The following is a 14,944-nucleotide window of genomic DNA, read 5'->3' on the forward strand; positions in this document are numbered from 1 at the left end:
AGGATACCAAGAGATCCTCGGGATACCAAGAGATCCCCGATTATATTTCCGGTTGTGAGCTGTATTTCTATTTATTGTTTGTGTCTGCTTCCCGTTACCGCTTTTGCTTATCATCTTGTTAGATTCTCGCTGTAGACTATATTCATGCTATTTCTCCCTTATCATATTATTTATTATGTTTTATCTCAGTTAGGGCCCTGACCTTCCTCGTCACTACCCGACCGAGGTTAGGCTTGGCACTTACTGAGTACCATTGTGGTGTACTCACGCCTCTTCTGCGCATGTTTTTCATGTGCAGATCCAGGTACCTCCACTCAGGCGCATTATCAGTGATTCATGAGAGTTTTGGAGACTTGAGGTATATCTGCCGCGTCCGCAGACCGAAGAGTCTCTTTCCTATTCTATCCTACAGTTATTTAGCTTTCCTGTTTTTCCTTGATGTAGACACTTCTGGAGTTAGAGCCTTGTTATATACGTTTCTATAGCCTGTGTTGCCCGTGAGTTTTCGGGTTTTGGAATTTCTGTTTCATAATTTGTGATGTTGAGGTGTATGTGTCAAGCGGCATTTATATACATTTTCTTAAGTTATTCAGCTTTTAATTTATTATTTCCGTAAATGTTATTTTTCCGCACTGTTAGGCTTACCTAGTCATCGCGACTGGGTGCCGTCATGACGTGTTCACGAATGGTCAACTAGGATCGTGACAATTATACATATTAAATACCTTTTATATAGGCACCCGATAATCATAAGCAACTTTTAGCATTTCGTAAGTAGAATTTCACCTAATACAAAGTTACAAATATCTTTTGGAATTTTTCTATATGGAAGGTTAGCACCAGCACATTGTTGAGCAAATTCACAAAGTCTACTCACTTTATTAGCTCGAAAAATATAGCCGCAAACATGTTGTACTTTACTACAAGCATCAAAAATAAATTAATACCATCTTTTACAACCAAGTTAAAAATATGACATGTACATCTAGATGAAAAATTGTTGGATTAATTGGACAATATCTAGTTCTTAAGTTAGTTGCTTCAGTTGTGTTAGCAGAAGCATTATCTAAGGTGATAGTTAAAACTTTATCAATAAGCCCATAAAAATCAACTATTTCTAACTGTGGTCTTAGGGAAACCTTGAAAAGCAGGATTATAAGTTTCTTATATATAATGCACAAAAGCAGGGTGAGAAGGAAAGTAAAAAAGTAAGCAACAGACAACCACCATTTTTGCTAAGTTTTCACGATCACTATCTTTGTTGTAGATACGTAAAATAGTACCAGAAGCAGGGTCAAGCTGTTGTTGTAAAACGTTAGAACCCCCGCCAGATCCACTAGGAGCGCCAGTACCTCCGCTAGGATCCGAAATTTTTCTGGTATCTATTTGAGCTTGTATCCATAAAGATTTGTGGTCCTTACGTAAGTGCCTGCATAAATTTCCCGTCCCACCATCATTGATATGTACAAATTATTGCTTGCATTTGTCAAATATAACAAGTCCATTGACTTTATCATGTTTAAAAAATTTCCATACAAGTAATGTTTTGGTACGTTCAACATTACGCTTACCTCTTACAGGAGGTACAAGAGGTAAAGCTCCCGACCGAGATTGATTTTGAGTTGGAGCTAGTGTTGCGGGACTAATAGGTGTTTCATCTAATTCTTCTTCCTTATTTTCTCCGTCCTCAATAAAAATATCATTGCCAAATTATCTTTGTAAAGTTTCATGATCTAGTTGTTATCCGAAATTAATATTATAACATAGGGGGTGGAAAAATGAAGTTTCATCAACATGAGTCATTTCATTATATATTTTCTAATTCTAGGAGAAGGATTAGAATTAGGATTAGGATTACTACTACTATCATCTTTACTACTTTTTTTTAAACATGTCAAATACATTTTAGGGGCCATAATTTAAATACGAAATTAATTTAGAAAAGTTAACACAAAATTAAACACACAAATAAAATACGAAATAGAACATATAAAGTAAACACAAAAATTAAGCACTAGAATGATACGCAAAAATTATATATTAAAATTAGGAGATGGAACGAGTGCCCCGTGATTGAATATTGAAACTTGAAGAAATTGCCCGAAAAATTGCTCCAAATGCTTGACGAATTAATTTGAAGCTTGAAAGTTGCTCCAAAAATTTGTCGAAATACTTGAAAAGTAGTTGATTGTCAAAAAATTGAGAGAATAATATAGATAGAATGTAAGAGATTTGAGAGAAAATGATTGATTTTTGTGAAAAAAATGAAGAAGGATGGGGGGTTTTTATAGTTAAAAATAGGGCCAAAGTATAATTTAATAAACTTAGGGGTTAGATTAAAAGTTTGGGGGTGGGTGTCACGACCCAAACCGATGGGCCGCGACGGGTGCCCGAGTCCTACCTGTCGAACACCCCTGAGCATGCATATAAGATATAAACATGAATAACGTTTGCTGAATTACGAGAATAACATACATGAGGGAAATCTGCCCAAAAGACATATGTACATATACGTGTAGAATACGTAAGGCGAGCCGACAAGACTGTTATAGACAACTATATACCCAAAACTGGAAGCTGGCAGGGCCATATACTATCCAACTACACATACTGCCTACAGACCTCCATTAGAATATACAACTGTACAAGGACGGGATTGGGCCACGTCATACACATATACGTATACAAGCATATCGTACCAAAATCAAAAGAAGCTCCGGATCAAATGGAGCACGCCAACTCTCGCTGATCAAGGATTCTAAGAAGGGGGACCGTCAGCTTGTCTACCTGCACCTGCAAGGATGAAACGCAGGTCTGATAGACAGGTTGAGAGTACTCCAAGTAGGCTATCAGCTCAGCAGAAGATGTTGGTGTGCTCCATTTGCTCTGGAGTTGCTTATTTGGTTAGTATGATTTAGACATGTATTGATTGGTATGTCGGGGCACTATCCCCGCCTTATGACATTTATGTACTCTTAGAGGCTTATAGACATATGTCATGTATATGAAAGATTATATGGTCTTGTCAGCCTATGTTCAGTGTACGGGTGATTATTTTGGCCTTATAGGCCCATATGTCATATGTATAAGTCAGTATATCAGCTTGGGTCGTTTTATGTCGAGTGTTATCTCATGTTTTATTCTTGTTACCTCATACGGCTCTTATGGCCCATTTAACCATGTTGATGTAATGAGAAAGATACGTTACGTTGGTACTCGGTTGAGTAAGGGTACCGAGTGCCCATCGCTTGGGTCGTGACAGTGAGGGCCAAATATGGTCGTTTATAGCCGTTGGGAACGACTAAATTTGTAAACAAGGCCGTTGGGAACGACCAAATTTGCAAACAAGGCCGTTTCCCAACGGGTATATTTCCAAAAATATTTCAAATTCACGTGGGAGGGGCAGGATGGGACGGGACGGGACGGGTCATGATAAATGGGACGAAATGGGCATCCCGTCCCATCCTGTGTACCATGTAATATGGGCCCATCCCGTTTAGAACTAAGTGGGCCGTGACGGGACGGGCAGCCATAGTTAAGAGTTAAGCATTTGAACAGGAAATTAAAATTTTGGATCTAAACATTAATGTAATTGAAGAAGAACTGATGCACTTTCAAGTTAACCATTTGATTTCAAATTTTATTTTTATTTGGAATTAAAATACAATCATTCAAATATCATTACATTAAGTCCCAACTGCTATCCAACAACATTTTATCTCCTTTATAGTCAAATTTCAACAAGATGATAAAAATTTGGACCTAGACCACTAATTTGCGTCACGACAAATATGTCATACTTTACAAAGATAAGGGACTATTTCTGTTCACAGTTATACTTGAGGGACATGTATATGCATGTCACTAAAACTAAAAGGACCATTTGAGGTTCTCGAACATACGACTCCTTAGTTCTCTCCTAATTCCTATTTCCGTTTTTGTTTAGAACTGGAAAAAGAAATATTTACTTTAATTTGTAGAACTGGAATGATGTGTTTATTCATCCGAAATTCCGAATCCATGGCGTTGGAAAAGAGCCCGGTTGGAGATCTGAAAGAGCACGACGAACAGGAGTCGTCCGATTGGTCCAAATTGTCTGATGATCTGAAAGTTGAGATTTTGTGCCGTTTACCGGAGAAACCTCTGATTGCGTTCAAAAGGGTGGCTAAAGATTGGTACTTTTTGATTTCTTATGTTTGTGTTCCTAGATTATCTCCACCGTCTCCTTCTGCCCCAATTTGTGGTGTCTTCGGTCCTTCCTTTACTTGTGACCCATCCAAGTCATCTACCGTAGAATTCTCCCCTCATGGACCTTATCATTGTCTCTTTTATCAGCGTGTTGTGCAGAGTAAACCGGATGCTATTGGTTCTTACTTGTATTCCTTGCCGTTCACCTGTACGACTAAAGATCTACTAGATTGTTGCAATGGTTTGCTTCTTATATCCCGAAGTGACTACGAACCCGTCGAGTATCTAGTTTGTAATCCAGCTACAAGGCAAACTATTCCCGTACCTGTTAATCCAAAGCATAAATATTCCACCTTGGTGGACTGTTCGCTTGTGTTTGATCCTAGCGAGTCGCTAGAATACAAGATTATTCGGTTCGTTCACTCTGTTGGTAAAGCCACTATAAGGCTTTTGGATGTTTTTTCTTCTGATACGGGAGAATGGATTGAGTATGAACTTCCTCTTGAGCCTAAGGTTTCTGGAATTGGAGGGCTTAAGAGCTCGGTCTATCTGGATGGAGTTGTGTACAGGATATCCGGTGGTGGCTGCCTCATTTCTATAGGCATAAAATCCAACCCTAATCTTGCTAATTTGAATGCTTGGGCTACCATTGAGTTCCCAGATCAACAGAGCAAGAAGTATGTAGGATCTATTGGAGCATCAAGAGGCCATCTTTATTACTTCAATCGGAATGAATCTGACTTCCTTCTTTGGACGTTGAAGAATGAGAATGGTAATAAATGGGTTTTGAAGCACAGTATAAGCATATATAGTTTGCTTCAAAATTCTGCGGGCGAATATTACTGCAACGTGTTGGGAGATAAGGTTTGGTCTACCATTCAACCTTGTGTCCTTCTTCCTAGTTCGGATGACATTCTACTTCTTGAAACTCCTTGGTTTCTGGTAACTTATAAGTTTAAATACCAATCATTTAGTTGGTATGATACAAGAATGCGGGGCTGTCAAACAAGAAGATTAGGACAATCTTTTCCTTACTCGCGAAGTCTCGTTGTACTCAATAGCATCATCAATAAGCATATCAATAATCATCCTGGATCATCTGTCTCATTCAGTAAGTTCTTTAACTTATATATCAACTTACATATGTAGTAACTACATCTGCTTATTATTAGGTTCAGTCTTCGAGCACCCCCTCCCCTCCATTATCTCTTTTTGCTTTGTTTTATTTTTGTTGCACATAAGATCGACTATTTTATTGTTCACACATTTGTTCAAGTAGAAGTTTGACATACTTGTAAATTTGTCATAGTGCATGGTTATGCTGCCAAATTGACCAAATTTCATATTTGGCCTTCAATTCACCTGTTCAAAGTGTAAGATTGATAATAGCCCCCAAGACTTTAGTTTAGTAGTAAGAGCACAACGTGTGATGTGTGAGTTAGGTGCACGTTACGAGTTCGAATTTACCACGGACAAAAGCCATTGGTGGCATGGGTATGAATTTCCATAGCCATTTGTGTAATAAACTGGAGTTCTGAATCTTGAAAGTTTTCACTCCAGGCCACCCACCTTTCCGTCTGTTATAACTTCCTCCCATCTTACCAAATTGAAAGTTGGGTTCTCTATTTGCTTGCCGCAAGAAGTCTCTACATAATTTATCTAGTCTTTTGGCCATGGAACCAGGTAGAGGGAACAAGGACATAGTATAAATGGGCAAAGAATCTAGTATATTGTTGATCAAAACTAGCCTTCCAACTAAGGAGAGGCACTTCCTCTTCCAACAAGACAACTTTCTTTCGCACTTTTCCAAGATATAATCCCAGATTGCTGTAGCTTTTGCTTTGGCACCTAGGGGAAGGTCCAAGTATTTAGTTGGGAAGTCCCCACTTTGCATCCTAAAGTGTGTGTAATTTCCTGGAGGTTGGGAATCTCGTTCATAGGGTATAAGACACTTGTCCACAAGTATTCTCACTTCCGCTTGCACATTTTCGTTTTGAAAATCCAATGCATTTCCATTCTATTAAGAATTCGGAGATTACTTTGCCCTGTTATGCCATTTTAACTGATACTCTTGAGTTCTCTTTGCCGTGAAATGCAACGTTTCCCTTCACTGTTGTACGCTCTGGCATTTTACTCGAGCTTTAGAAATGAGTATTTGTGTTATTTGAGTAATATGTCCATCAAATTTTGAAGTTTAAAAGTAGGAGAAGAGTGACACCAAAGCTAATTCCACCATCTTAGTGACCTGTAATCTTCTTCTTTTTTTTCCTTTTTCACTTTTACAGATCAAGTGAGCACATTATCCTCTTTTGCATCTCCATCTTGCAACACCCGAGATTTTTTTTGGATAGCCGTTGTGTCAGGGCCAGCTTGCGCGTACCTCGACTAATTCCACCTGATAACTTTGTCCAACAAGACTTGGAGAGATGGGAACAAATCACCTGGTGTTTTTTCCTCCGCTGGGATTTGAACCGAGACCTCATAATTCTCAATCTAATTCGTTGACCACTAGGCCACACCCTTGGGTGTATAAATACCAGAGATATCTCTTATTCCTCTCTTCTTGGTATCTGCTTTGGTGCAAAACTTCTAACGTTGCACTCTCTCTATCCTTCTGGAGAAGATTTTCCCTCTTCTCACGCTTCGCCTATCCCTTCAATTGCATTTCAGACCACCACCTTCCCGCGATATCTCTTCTGTTGTACTCTATCCGCTAAGATCATATGAGCCATGATTTCATTTTCTTTTTTGTTAATTATTTCCCTTCTGTTGCATATCTGTCTTCTGTAACTAGGGATGGCAATGTGGACGGATGGGTGCGGTGAGGGGTGGGTTGAGACTCAATTTCTTAAAACCTGTAGAGGGACGGGTTGCGGGCCAAACATTGGGCAATTTTTTACTCTAAGCCAGTAGGATTACGGTGAGAATTCATTTAATGTTTGATGAGACATTTTTTAAGATATTCCGTGCGAAACTGAAATGAAACACTTACTTTGGATATTTGCAGGATATAAAGTTATTTAAGGCATTCAACTCTTTAAGTTTCGTTCTCGATTAAATGAATTCTTTCAGCATGATTATAACTGATATATTATATAAATACTTTTAAAGTGAAAATACTAGATTTTGAATCTTATTTTATATGATATGTTTGTATTATACTCTAATCTAAAGCCCAGAGAGCCATTTCGATCAGTTGGTATTGATCTTTCTGAGCATTTAAATGATTTCATGCTTGTCGGATTTTCTGGTTCAATTCAGGAAATTGCAGATATTCTCAGATTGAATGGCAGAGTTTCAGCTCATCACATGATACAATTCCAAAATCTCTGGCAGTTGTAAAGTGAAAAAAAGAAGAAGAAAACTTAAGTGGGGCGAGGTCGGAGATAATAGCTATGGAATAAAAAGATTTAGAATTGAAGTTGAAAACAAGTAAAGAGATAGACGCAAGACACACAAGTATTGAAGAAATAGTATTAAAAACAAATTACCTCCTATTAGCAATCAACCTATACTAACTGGACTCTCAAGAGGAAGGATTCCTCAAGCAAATCCAAGTCAAATTTGAAAGCAAAAGGCTTGACCTAAGTTCTCAAAAGAGATATTCATCAATATCCATAGTAATCTAAGAAGGAAATAAAACCTAAGCTATTACTAAAAGACCCTTAGGCTAAGATATTTGGGCTTCACTTGATTTTGTGCTGCCTCCTTGAATGGCAATTGAATGCAATTGTAGACTCTTGTGGGCTTAATCTCATGGTCTTCTAAGGCCCCCATCTTCAAAATGAGTATCGAATAATTGGAGACCCTTATTTTGGCTCCTTGTGAATGGCCTTGGGAGTCGGTTGGTTCAATTGTGGGATAGACAAGGATATCCCATGGTCTGGGTTATCCTATGAGATTATCTATCCCACCTCCTATATGGGATGCTAATACCATCATTTTGTTATAAATCAGAGCTAATACCCATAACTAAACATGTGATAAATACAATCCAAAATTCTGTTTCGGGATTAGTATCCTTATCCGGGTAACCAAACGACCCCTTCAAATGTTGCAGCCTCCTTGAAGGCCATCATATAAGGAGTGAAAAATGATTAGCGGTGCGGGTTAAGATTTTGGCTGGTTAAGACTTTACCTGCCCCTTACTTTTTGCATTTCTGTTCATCCCTTTCTTCTCTTGCACCTTTATATGTTTTAGGAGCAAATCTGTAGCTTAGCTCCTAAAGCTGTTGGCGTACAGACAAAAGGCAAACCTAAGACGAGATTGTGGGCAAGGGCAAGGATGTGAGAGAATGCATTACGTTCCTACTTGCAACTATGAGAGAATGCATTACGTTCCTACTTGCAACTATGACTAACCTTTTATAGTGCTAAATTGTCTGGACCAATTAAGATGAACATTGAGGGAATAGGAAAGTTATATTTGAAATCCTCCCAAGTGCTTGATTTGAGAAAAAGTACTTGCTTTAAGTTTGTTTAATCTCAAAATATCGTCATACAGATCTGTTAATGAGATTAGATAAATTTCAAATTATCTGTTTCCTATTTGATGTCATCTGCTTCCTTAATATTGTATCTTACTGTGCTTATACCTTGCAGGAATGTGTTCAAGTCAAGAATCACAGTCCGTCTCACAGTGCAGTGACTAGGTTCCCACCGAGTTTGATATTTCTCCGCATAAGCCCTGTAATTTCGTAAGGCTCCACTTGTGGGATTACACTGGTTTTTTTGTTGTTGTCCTGTAATTTCGTAAGGATTAGGGAGGCAGCTTATTTCTAGTTGTTCAGGTAGGCAATTTGTATGGTTCAAGCAGGTACAATGTATTTAATTTGCCTGGACGGATGGAACAATATTTGAGTTTATTTATTTCACTTGTTAGAAGAAAGTATTTACTTCTTCTTTAACACTACTGCAAATCTAATCTATGTTTTCTTGCCGGTTCAATTTCTCTGGTCATATAGAATAAACTACCAACAATTTTAACGCATACTGCATAGCCCCGTTTGGAATATCTCCTTGTAATCGCCTCGCCTTGACCCGCCTCGTCCTCCTTAATTTTCTTTTCCAATTCTCTGTTTTGCAAGAATAGATTCCTTATGTTCTATATACACAACAATTGACCATTTTACCCTTGTGAACTCGAACAAAATTATGGATCATGTGGCTCGACTTTGTCTGACGTGTTCCATTAATCATCCTTTCATCTTGATTCTTGCTTTTTTTGAATTGGCTCATCTGGGATATTTAAATCATCTGACTTGCGACTTGATTTTCTTGTCTTGAATGATCTGCAAGGAAAGTTTTTGAGTTATTCCTATTAGTTTTGTCATCATTGAAGGTTATCAAAAGGAGTTCTTTCCTACATATAAAACTCTCTTAGTGGAAAAATCTTTACTTCTTACCATGCTAGTGGCATCTATTCACCCATTTACTACCAATGTTGTGATTGAAATGCCTAATTCGGACTGCAGAGCATAGATTAATCGATAAAAACTTGTTTGCACTCGATACTTATATCAACTCAACTATGAACCCAATACCCTAGCCTCTCGGGTCCTATCCAAAACCATCTCGACAAGTCCAAAATAGTTATACGTACTTATTATACACCGAGGCGGAACCACAATGTCGGCTACAGGTTCGGCCGAACCAGTAGCTTTGGTTCAAACTATGCATTTGCCTTAAAATTTTCATTATATGTATAAATTATTAATTTAGAACCCAGTAACTTAAAATGATTAGGATCCTGAAACCATAAAATCCTGGCTCCGCCTCTACTATACACATTCTCAAAACGCATTCTAGATCAGAAATGCGCAGAATGAAGGATTGGGTTATCACAATACTTCCAAAAGCCATTCACTTAAGCTTACAAAGATCGCTCTGCCAAATGATAGTTCACTCAAACTCACTGTCTTCCACAAAACAGTCCACCACTACTTCAGCATGTACAATTAACGAACAAGCCATATAGGGTTTCATGAATTTTTTATGGAGCTTAAGGCAGAGGTGTTGGGACAGAAGAGAGTAGGCTGAACTCTATGGTGCTGGCTAGGGAGTGGTCAACGGGCGAGTCGGGTCGGATATGAGCGGTTAAAAACGGGTAATATAAAACGGATAAATTATCCCACCCGACTCATGTTTTACCGATAAAAAACGAGTTAACCGTACGGCTTATAATAACATATTAGTACAGTATAGTAGTATACCGCTTTCCCCGCTTGCGGTTCGTCCGCAGTTATTATATCATTCTGTAGATTCTTTTTTTTTTTTTTGAAAAAACTTCTTTTTTGCTCTATAAGCCGAAGTAGCAACTTTTGATGTCCCCAATGAAGTCAACATCTTGCTGAGGAAGTTAGAATTACAATTAAGAGATTTTCATTGCAATCAGTGAGATATTTAAAATAAAATCACTACAGGGATAAATGGGAGTCCCACATATTGGTCTTGAGACTTAAACCGCATGAGAATCATAAACCAAGTTTTTTCATGATCAATGAGCAAGGTTTAAAATGTCTTTAATGATTGGAGGTTTGCAGAATTTGGCAATAATAGAGTTCAAAGACCAACTAAATATAAGATTGTCAGTTATCTGTTTACCGGACTACCAGTATATGCCTAATTTATCTTGCATTCACAGTTTCATTAACTGATTCTGCATCAATATTCAAGCTGGAGATTGATAACAATGAGGGTAACACCAAGAGCACCAATCCAATAAGTTATTGCATTGCAATGAACCTGGAGGCTGAACGTACATCATCCAAGTTCATGTAATTTTATTGCATCACATTCAACTCAGATATTTTTGTGTCCAACACTGAACTTGGCTATGAAAAATCCTATTGTATCGTGGTCGGATGATGGATCAAATCTCTGAACAAGATTTTCCTCGCCAGGCTATAACCATTCCCCGGAGAATTTAGAAGCAGCGGAGATGTCAATACTGACACTCATGATTTAACGCAACACTTTAATAAGGCGTTTACACACAAAAAAACAGCATCACACCATGATGTTTATCGGAAGCAGTTCTTACAATAAAAGGATGGAAAAATGACTAGCTTTTAAATATGTTTACAGCCATTGCAGAACTTCTGTATCTTAACTTGATCTCTGTTCTGCCAGTAGTCTTAGCAGTTAAAATTCAGAAAAATAGAGATGATTCCAAGGTTCTTTGTTTATCTTTTGGTTGTTACAGTCTCTGTTTGGGCATGCACATACACACATTGACAAATAGAACTGTTAGAAAAAGCAAGAGACAATTAGCAACAATCTCCTATACTATCCAAAATTTGTCCTATACCGTAAAGCAAAGGAAAGAGTGCCTCGGTCGTCACTTCTTACATCACAGCTCAAGAGACATATCTTTCTCCATCTAAAGCCCAGTAATTTGAAACTGACTGGACAGGTTCAAAGAGACTGACCATCAAGCTTCGCCATCCATATTTTAGGAATTACCCAATAGACACACTAACACATCCATCCTTTTTTTTTTTGAATTGGTAACTATTGTATATATTAATAACCTCAATACATAGGTTGTACCGAAAAACCAAATTTACATGAAAAGGATAAAAAGATGTTCTGGTTTGAAACCTAGCAAGATCCTAGTATGTCTATGATTGTCAATGTATCTTCTGTGTAAATCTGTTTACACCAAAAACAGAAAAGAAGAATGCAATTGCGTTTGATCTTCTGTACTGGATTGCTTCTGTCTTCAAAACATCTAGCGTTCCTTTCCTTCCAAACTGTCCACCAGATACAAGCCGGGACAGTCCTCCATCTATCTCTACTAGTTGCTTCAGCTCCAGCTTCTTCCCAGCTAAAAAGAACATCTTTAATCCTGTATGGCATTGACCATGAAATACCCCTAAGATTGATAAAGATTTTCCATAGTTGGTCTGTAATCTTGCAGTGTAGAAATAGATGGCTGACAGTTTCGGCATTTTCCCCACATAGAAAACATCTTGAACACAGAGAAATTCCCCTTTTGATGAGATTATCCTGAGTTAAAACCGCCTCCTTTGCTAGTAGCCAAGAGAAGCATGCTACCTTGTATGGAATCTTTGTTCTCCATATATGTTTCCAAGGCCATGCGTCTATCTGTTGATTATTACAATTCAAAATCTTATATGCATCCTTCACCTGATATATCCCTCTGTCGTGCCTCTGCCACCAAAGTGAGTCAAACCCTTCCTGTAATCCTCTAAATGCTTCCAGCTCTTTGTAAAGATCAACTAATCTTGTTATCTCCCAGTCATTCAACTGTCTTCTTAGAGCGATTTCCCATCCTTGATGACTCCTCATATCAGCTACTGTCCTTAGCTGGTTTTGTGCTAAACCAAACATATCGGGGTATCTTTCCTTTAAACTTCCGTGTCCCAACCATTTATCATTCCAGAATGATGTGTTTCCTTCCATTGTTCACTCTTATGTAAGAGTGATTCTTCATTATAGGCCAAAGTTCTCTGATGGATTTCCACACACTTACCCCATATGTAGTTCTGACTTTTTTTGACACCCAAAATAGCTTAACATAGCTAAAGCACATGTCACGTGTATAAACTATATACACAGTTTTTCAACACACAAGTGACAACTGAAATCTTGCAAAGCAAACACTACAAAACGGCAAGATGCTTACTCAACAAATCCATTAGGCAATTGACAACTACCAGTGAGGTCGGGTCCTCCAATTTTTGGATGCTGAAAGACATACATGATGTAGAGAAATATCGATCAATAGTCAGCTAGAAAAACTTAATAAGTATATTGATGAAAAATATTTCTCACTAGACATCCTAAATGACTGCTAATATTTCCTTTTAATATCAGTTTACTGGAAGCATTGTTTTGCATGAATATGCAAGCTTTTAAACTAACCTGTGATGCTAACGAGAGAAACTCATAGGTGTCCAATGCATATCGAACCAACGCTTCATTCTCACCAGGGTTTATCGTACATCTGAAGTTGGAACAAGTAACATTAGTAGTTCAGGCTATTAAGCACATGACTCAGTATTGGAAGAATCAATCAACCAATCCCTAAAGTTTAACATAATTAAACCCATGACATTAAATGCTCATCTTGAATAATGTGAAAGAATGTGGAGGAACATGGAGGTATTACTGTCAGAAACTAAAAACTCCATCACTAATACATGCCCTACCGCACTCAGAAAGCACAAAAGTAAAACATATGCACCTAAAGAACTACTGGCAGCAGTAGAGAAGCATATATATTACACTGTTTAAAGCAACGGAACCTAAAAACTTGAATTATGTTCCAAAAACAATCAAACAAGAAAACCTCTTGTCACCTCTGGGCAACCCTATATACTTAAAGACTAAACATATAATTAGTAAATTTGTGAGAAAAGCCATCAGATCCAGTTCCACCCAATCCTTCTGAATCTTAATCTCCCATCATCTCATCAGTAAATTGCAACTACAGTAGAACCACAATCAGCACCGTCTTCTCTAGCCTGATGAAGAATCTTACCATGTCTAAATATAACTTAAGCTGGCTCCCAAAGAGGAACTTCTTTCCACAGTGGACATTATGGCTGAGAGCAAAATGTGCTCATGTCTACATGAAAGGGAAAGAGAAAGTTGTGGTGCTCAATCAAGTGGTTAAGAGCAAGCTTATTTAGCAGTTTTCACTTTGGTCATACAAATATCTCCCAAGTCCCACCAACTTCTGCGTACAATCAGAACCACCATTTAAAGAAGTCTAGATTCAATGATCTACACTCTTTTTGATAAGGTCCACCATCTACACTCTGGAACAAGTATGGACCTTCTATGGCAAACAAATTGAGATAGCTAGTATGTACAACTTTCCCGTCCTAATAGCTGCCAAGTCTGTGTAAGGGTTACTTTCTATTTGGACAGTCTGTCCAAGGGTTACTAGTCCCTCTATCCGTATGTACCTGGTCATCATCTATGTTGCTCGGACTCTCCGAAAATGTGGCCGGATATGTGTCGGATCCTCCAAAAGTAGTGCATTTTTGAAGGATCCGACACGGGTGCGGCTACATTTTGGAGAGTCCGCGCAACATAGGTCATCATTCCTTTAAATCCATCCCAGTTTCTTGGATCCCTTTCACTAAGTGCAAGCTTTTCATTCCCCAAAAAGTCGAACGATATATACTAATACTCTCTCCAACCCATTTTATATGACGTCATTTGACAGGAAAGGAGTTTAAATTGTTAATTTGAATTATATTATATTAGTGATAGAGAAAGAAACTATTAAAGTAATGGCTGCAAAGTTAGATTTGATAGAGAAAATATCATACTGAAGTTCAAACTTTGAATAGTTTAATGAATTTAGATTCTTGAAAATTGTAAATATTTTACAGAAATGGATTGGGGTCAAACATTTTCAGATGTCTAAATTGGAAAGATTGTCGTGTAAGTTGGGACGGAGGAAGTACTAGTTTACATTGTCTTAAAACAATGTGATGATTTTCTGGCAACTTCACTTTCCACATTTAACATTATTCTAAGTAATACAAAGTAATCTCTTTTGGGGACGGAGGTATAGCAAGTGCACACGAACCCACTAAATTTTCTTCGGATGGAAAAAGTAGCATCATAATCTGCATGGTATATTCACACAGAATATAGCACCTAGTGAATAATCCATGGGATGACTTTCGCACAGATAGAGGTTCTCTCAATCTCCTTCATACGGGATTCAAAAACAAATTGTGAATATTTGTGTTAGAATCATGCATAGCATTCC

At 37.9% G+C, this 14,944-nt stretch overlaps 2 protein-coding genes across 4 annotated transcripts in view; one reads left to right on the forward strand and one right to left on the reverse strand.

Moving 5' to 3' along the window:
* Positions 3,865–9,135, forward strand: LOC109228583. Its single transcript, XM_019393723.1, has 2 exons — positions 3,865–5,299; positions 8,791–9,135. The coding sequence occupies exons 1-2, from the start codon at positions 3,988–3,990 to the stop codon at positions 8,838–8,840; spliced, it is 1,362 nt and encodes a 453-aa protein (XP_019249268.1). The 5' UTR covers positions 3,865–3,987; the 3' UTR covers positions 8,841–9,135.
* Positions 12,816–14,944, reverse strand: part of LOC109228584 (putative methyltransferase NSUN6) — a 38,591-nt gene continuing 36,462 nt past the window's right edge. For 2 of the 3 annotated variants that reach the window (XM_019393725.1, XM_019393724.1), the window contains 2 exons: positions 13,078–13,159; positions 12,816–12,900 (listed from right to left, as the gene is read on the reverse strand). In XM_019393725.1, coding sequence (XP_019249270.1) covers positions 12,835–12,900; positions 13,078–13,159 — 148 coding nt within the window. In that variant the 3' untranslated portion in view covers positions 12,816–12,834. The remainder of the gene's footprint in view (positions 12,901–13,077; positions 13,160–14,944) is intronic. The other variant, XR_002068402.1, reaches the window with a different exon arrangement.

This window comes from Nicotiana attenuata, chromosome 7, assembly GCF_001879085.1.
Source record: "Nicotiana attenuata strain UT chromosome 7, NIATTr2, whole genome shotgun sequence".
NCBI lineage: Eukaryota > Viridiplantae > Streptophyta > Magnoliopsida > Solanales > Solanaceae > Nicotiana > Nicotiana attenuata.

Excerpts from the sequence above, each read along its gene's own strand:
- LOC109228583 (XM_019393723.1), top strand. The coding sequence starts at position 3,988 with ATGATGTGTTTATTCATCCGAAATTCCGAATCCATGGCGTTGGAAAAG. Across the intron at positions 5,300-8,790 it reads TGGATCATCTGTCTCATTCA|GAATGTGTTCAAGTCAAGAA; the intron begins GTAAGTTCTTTA and ends TATACCTTGCAG.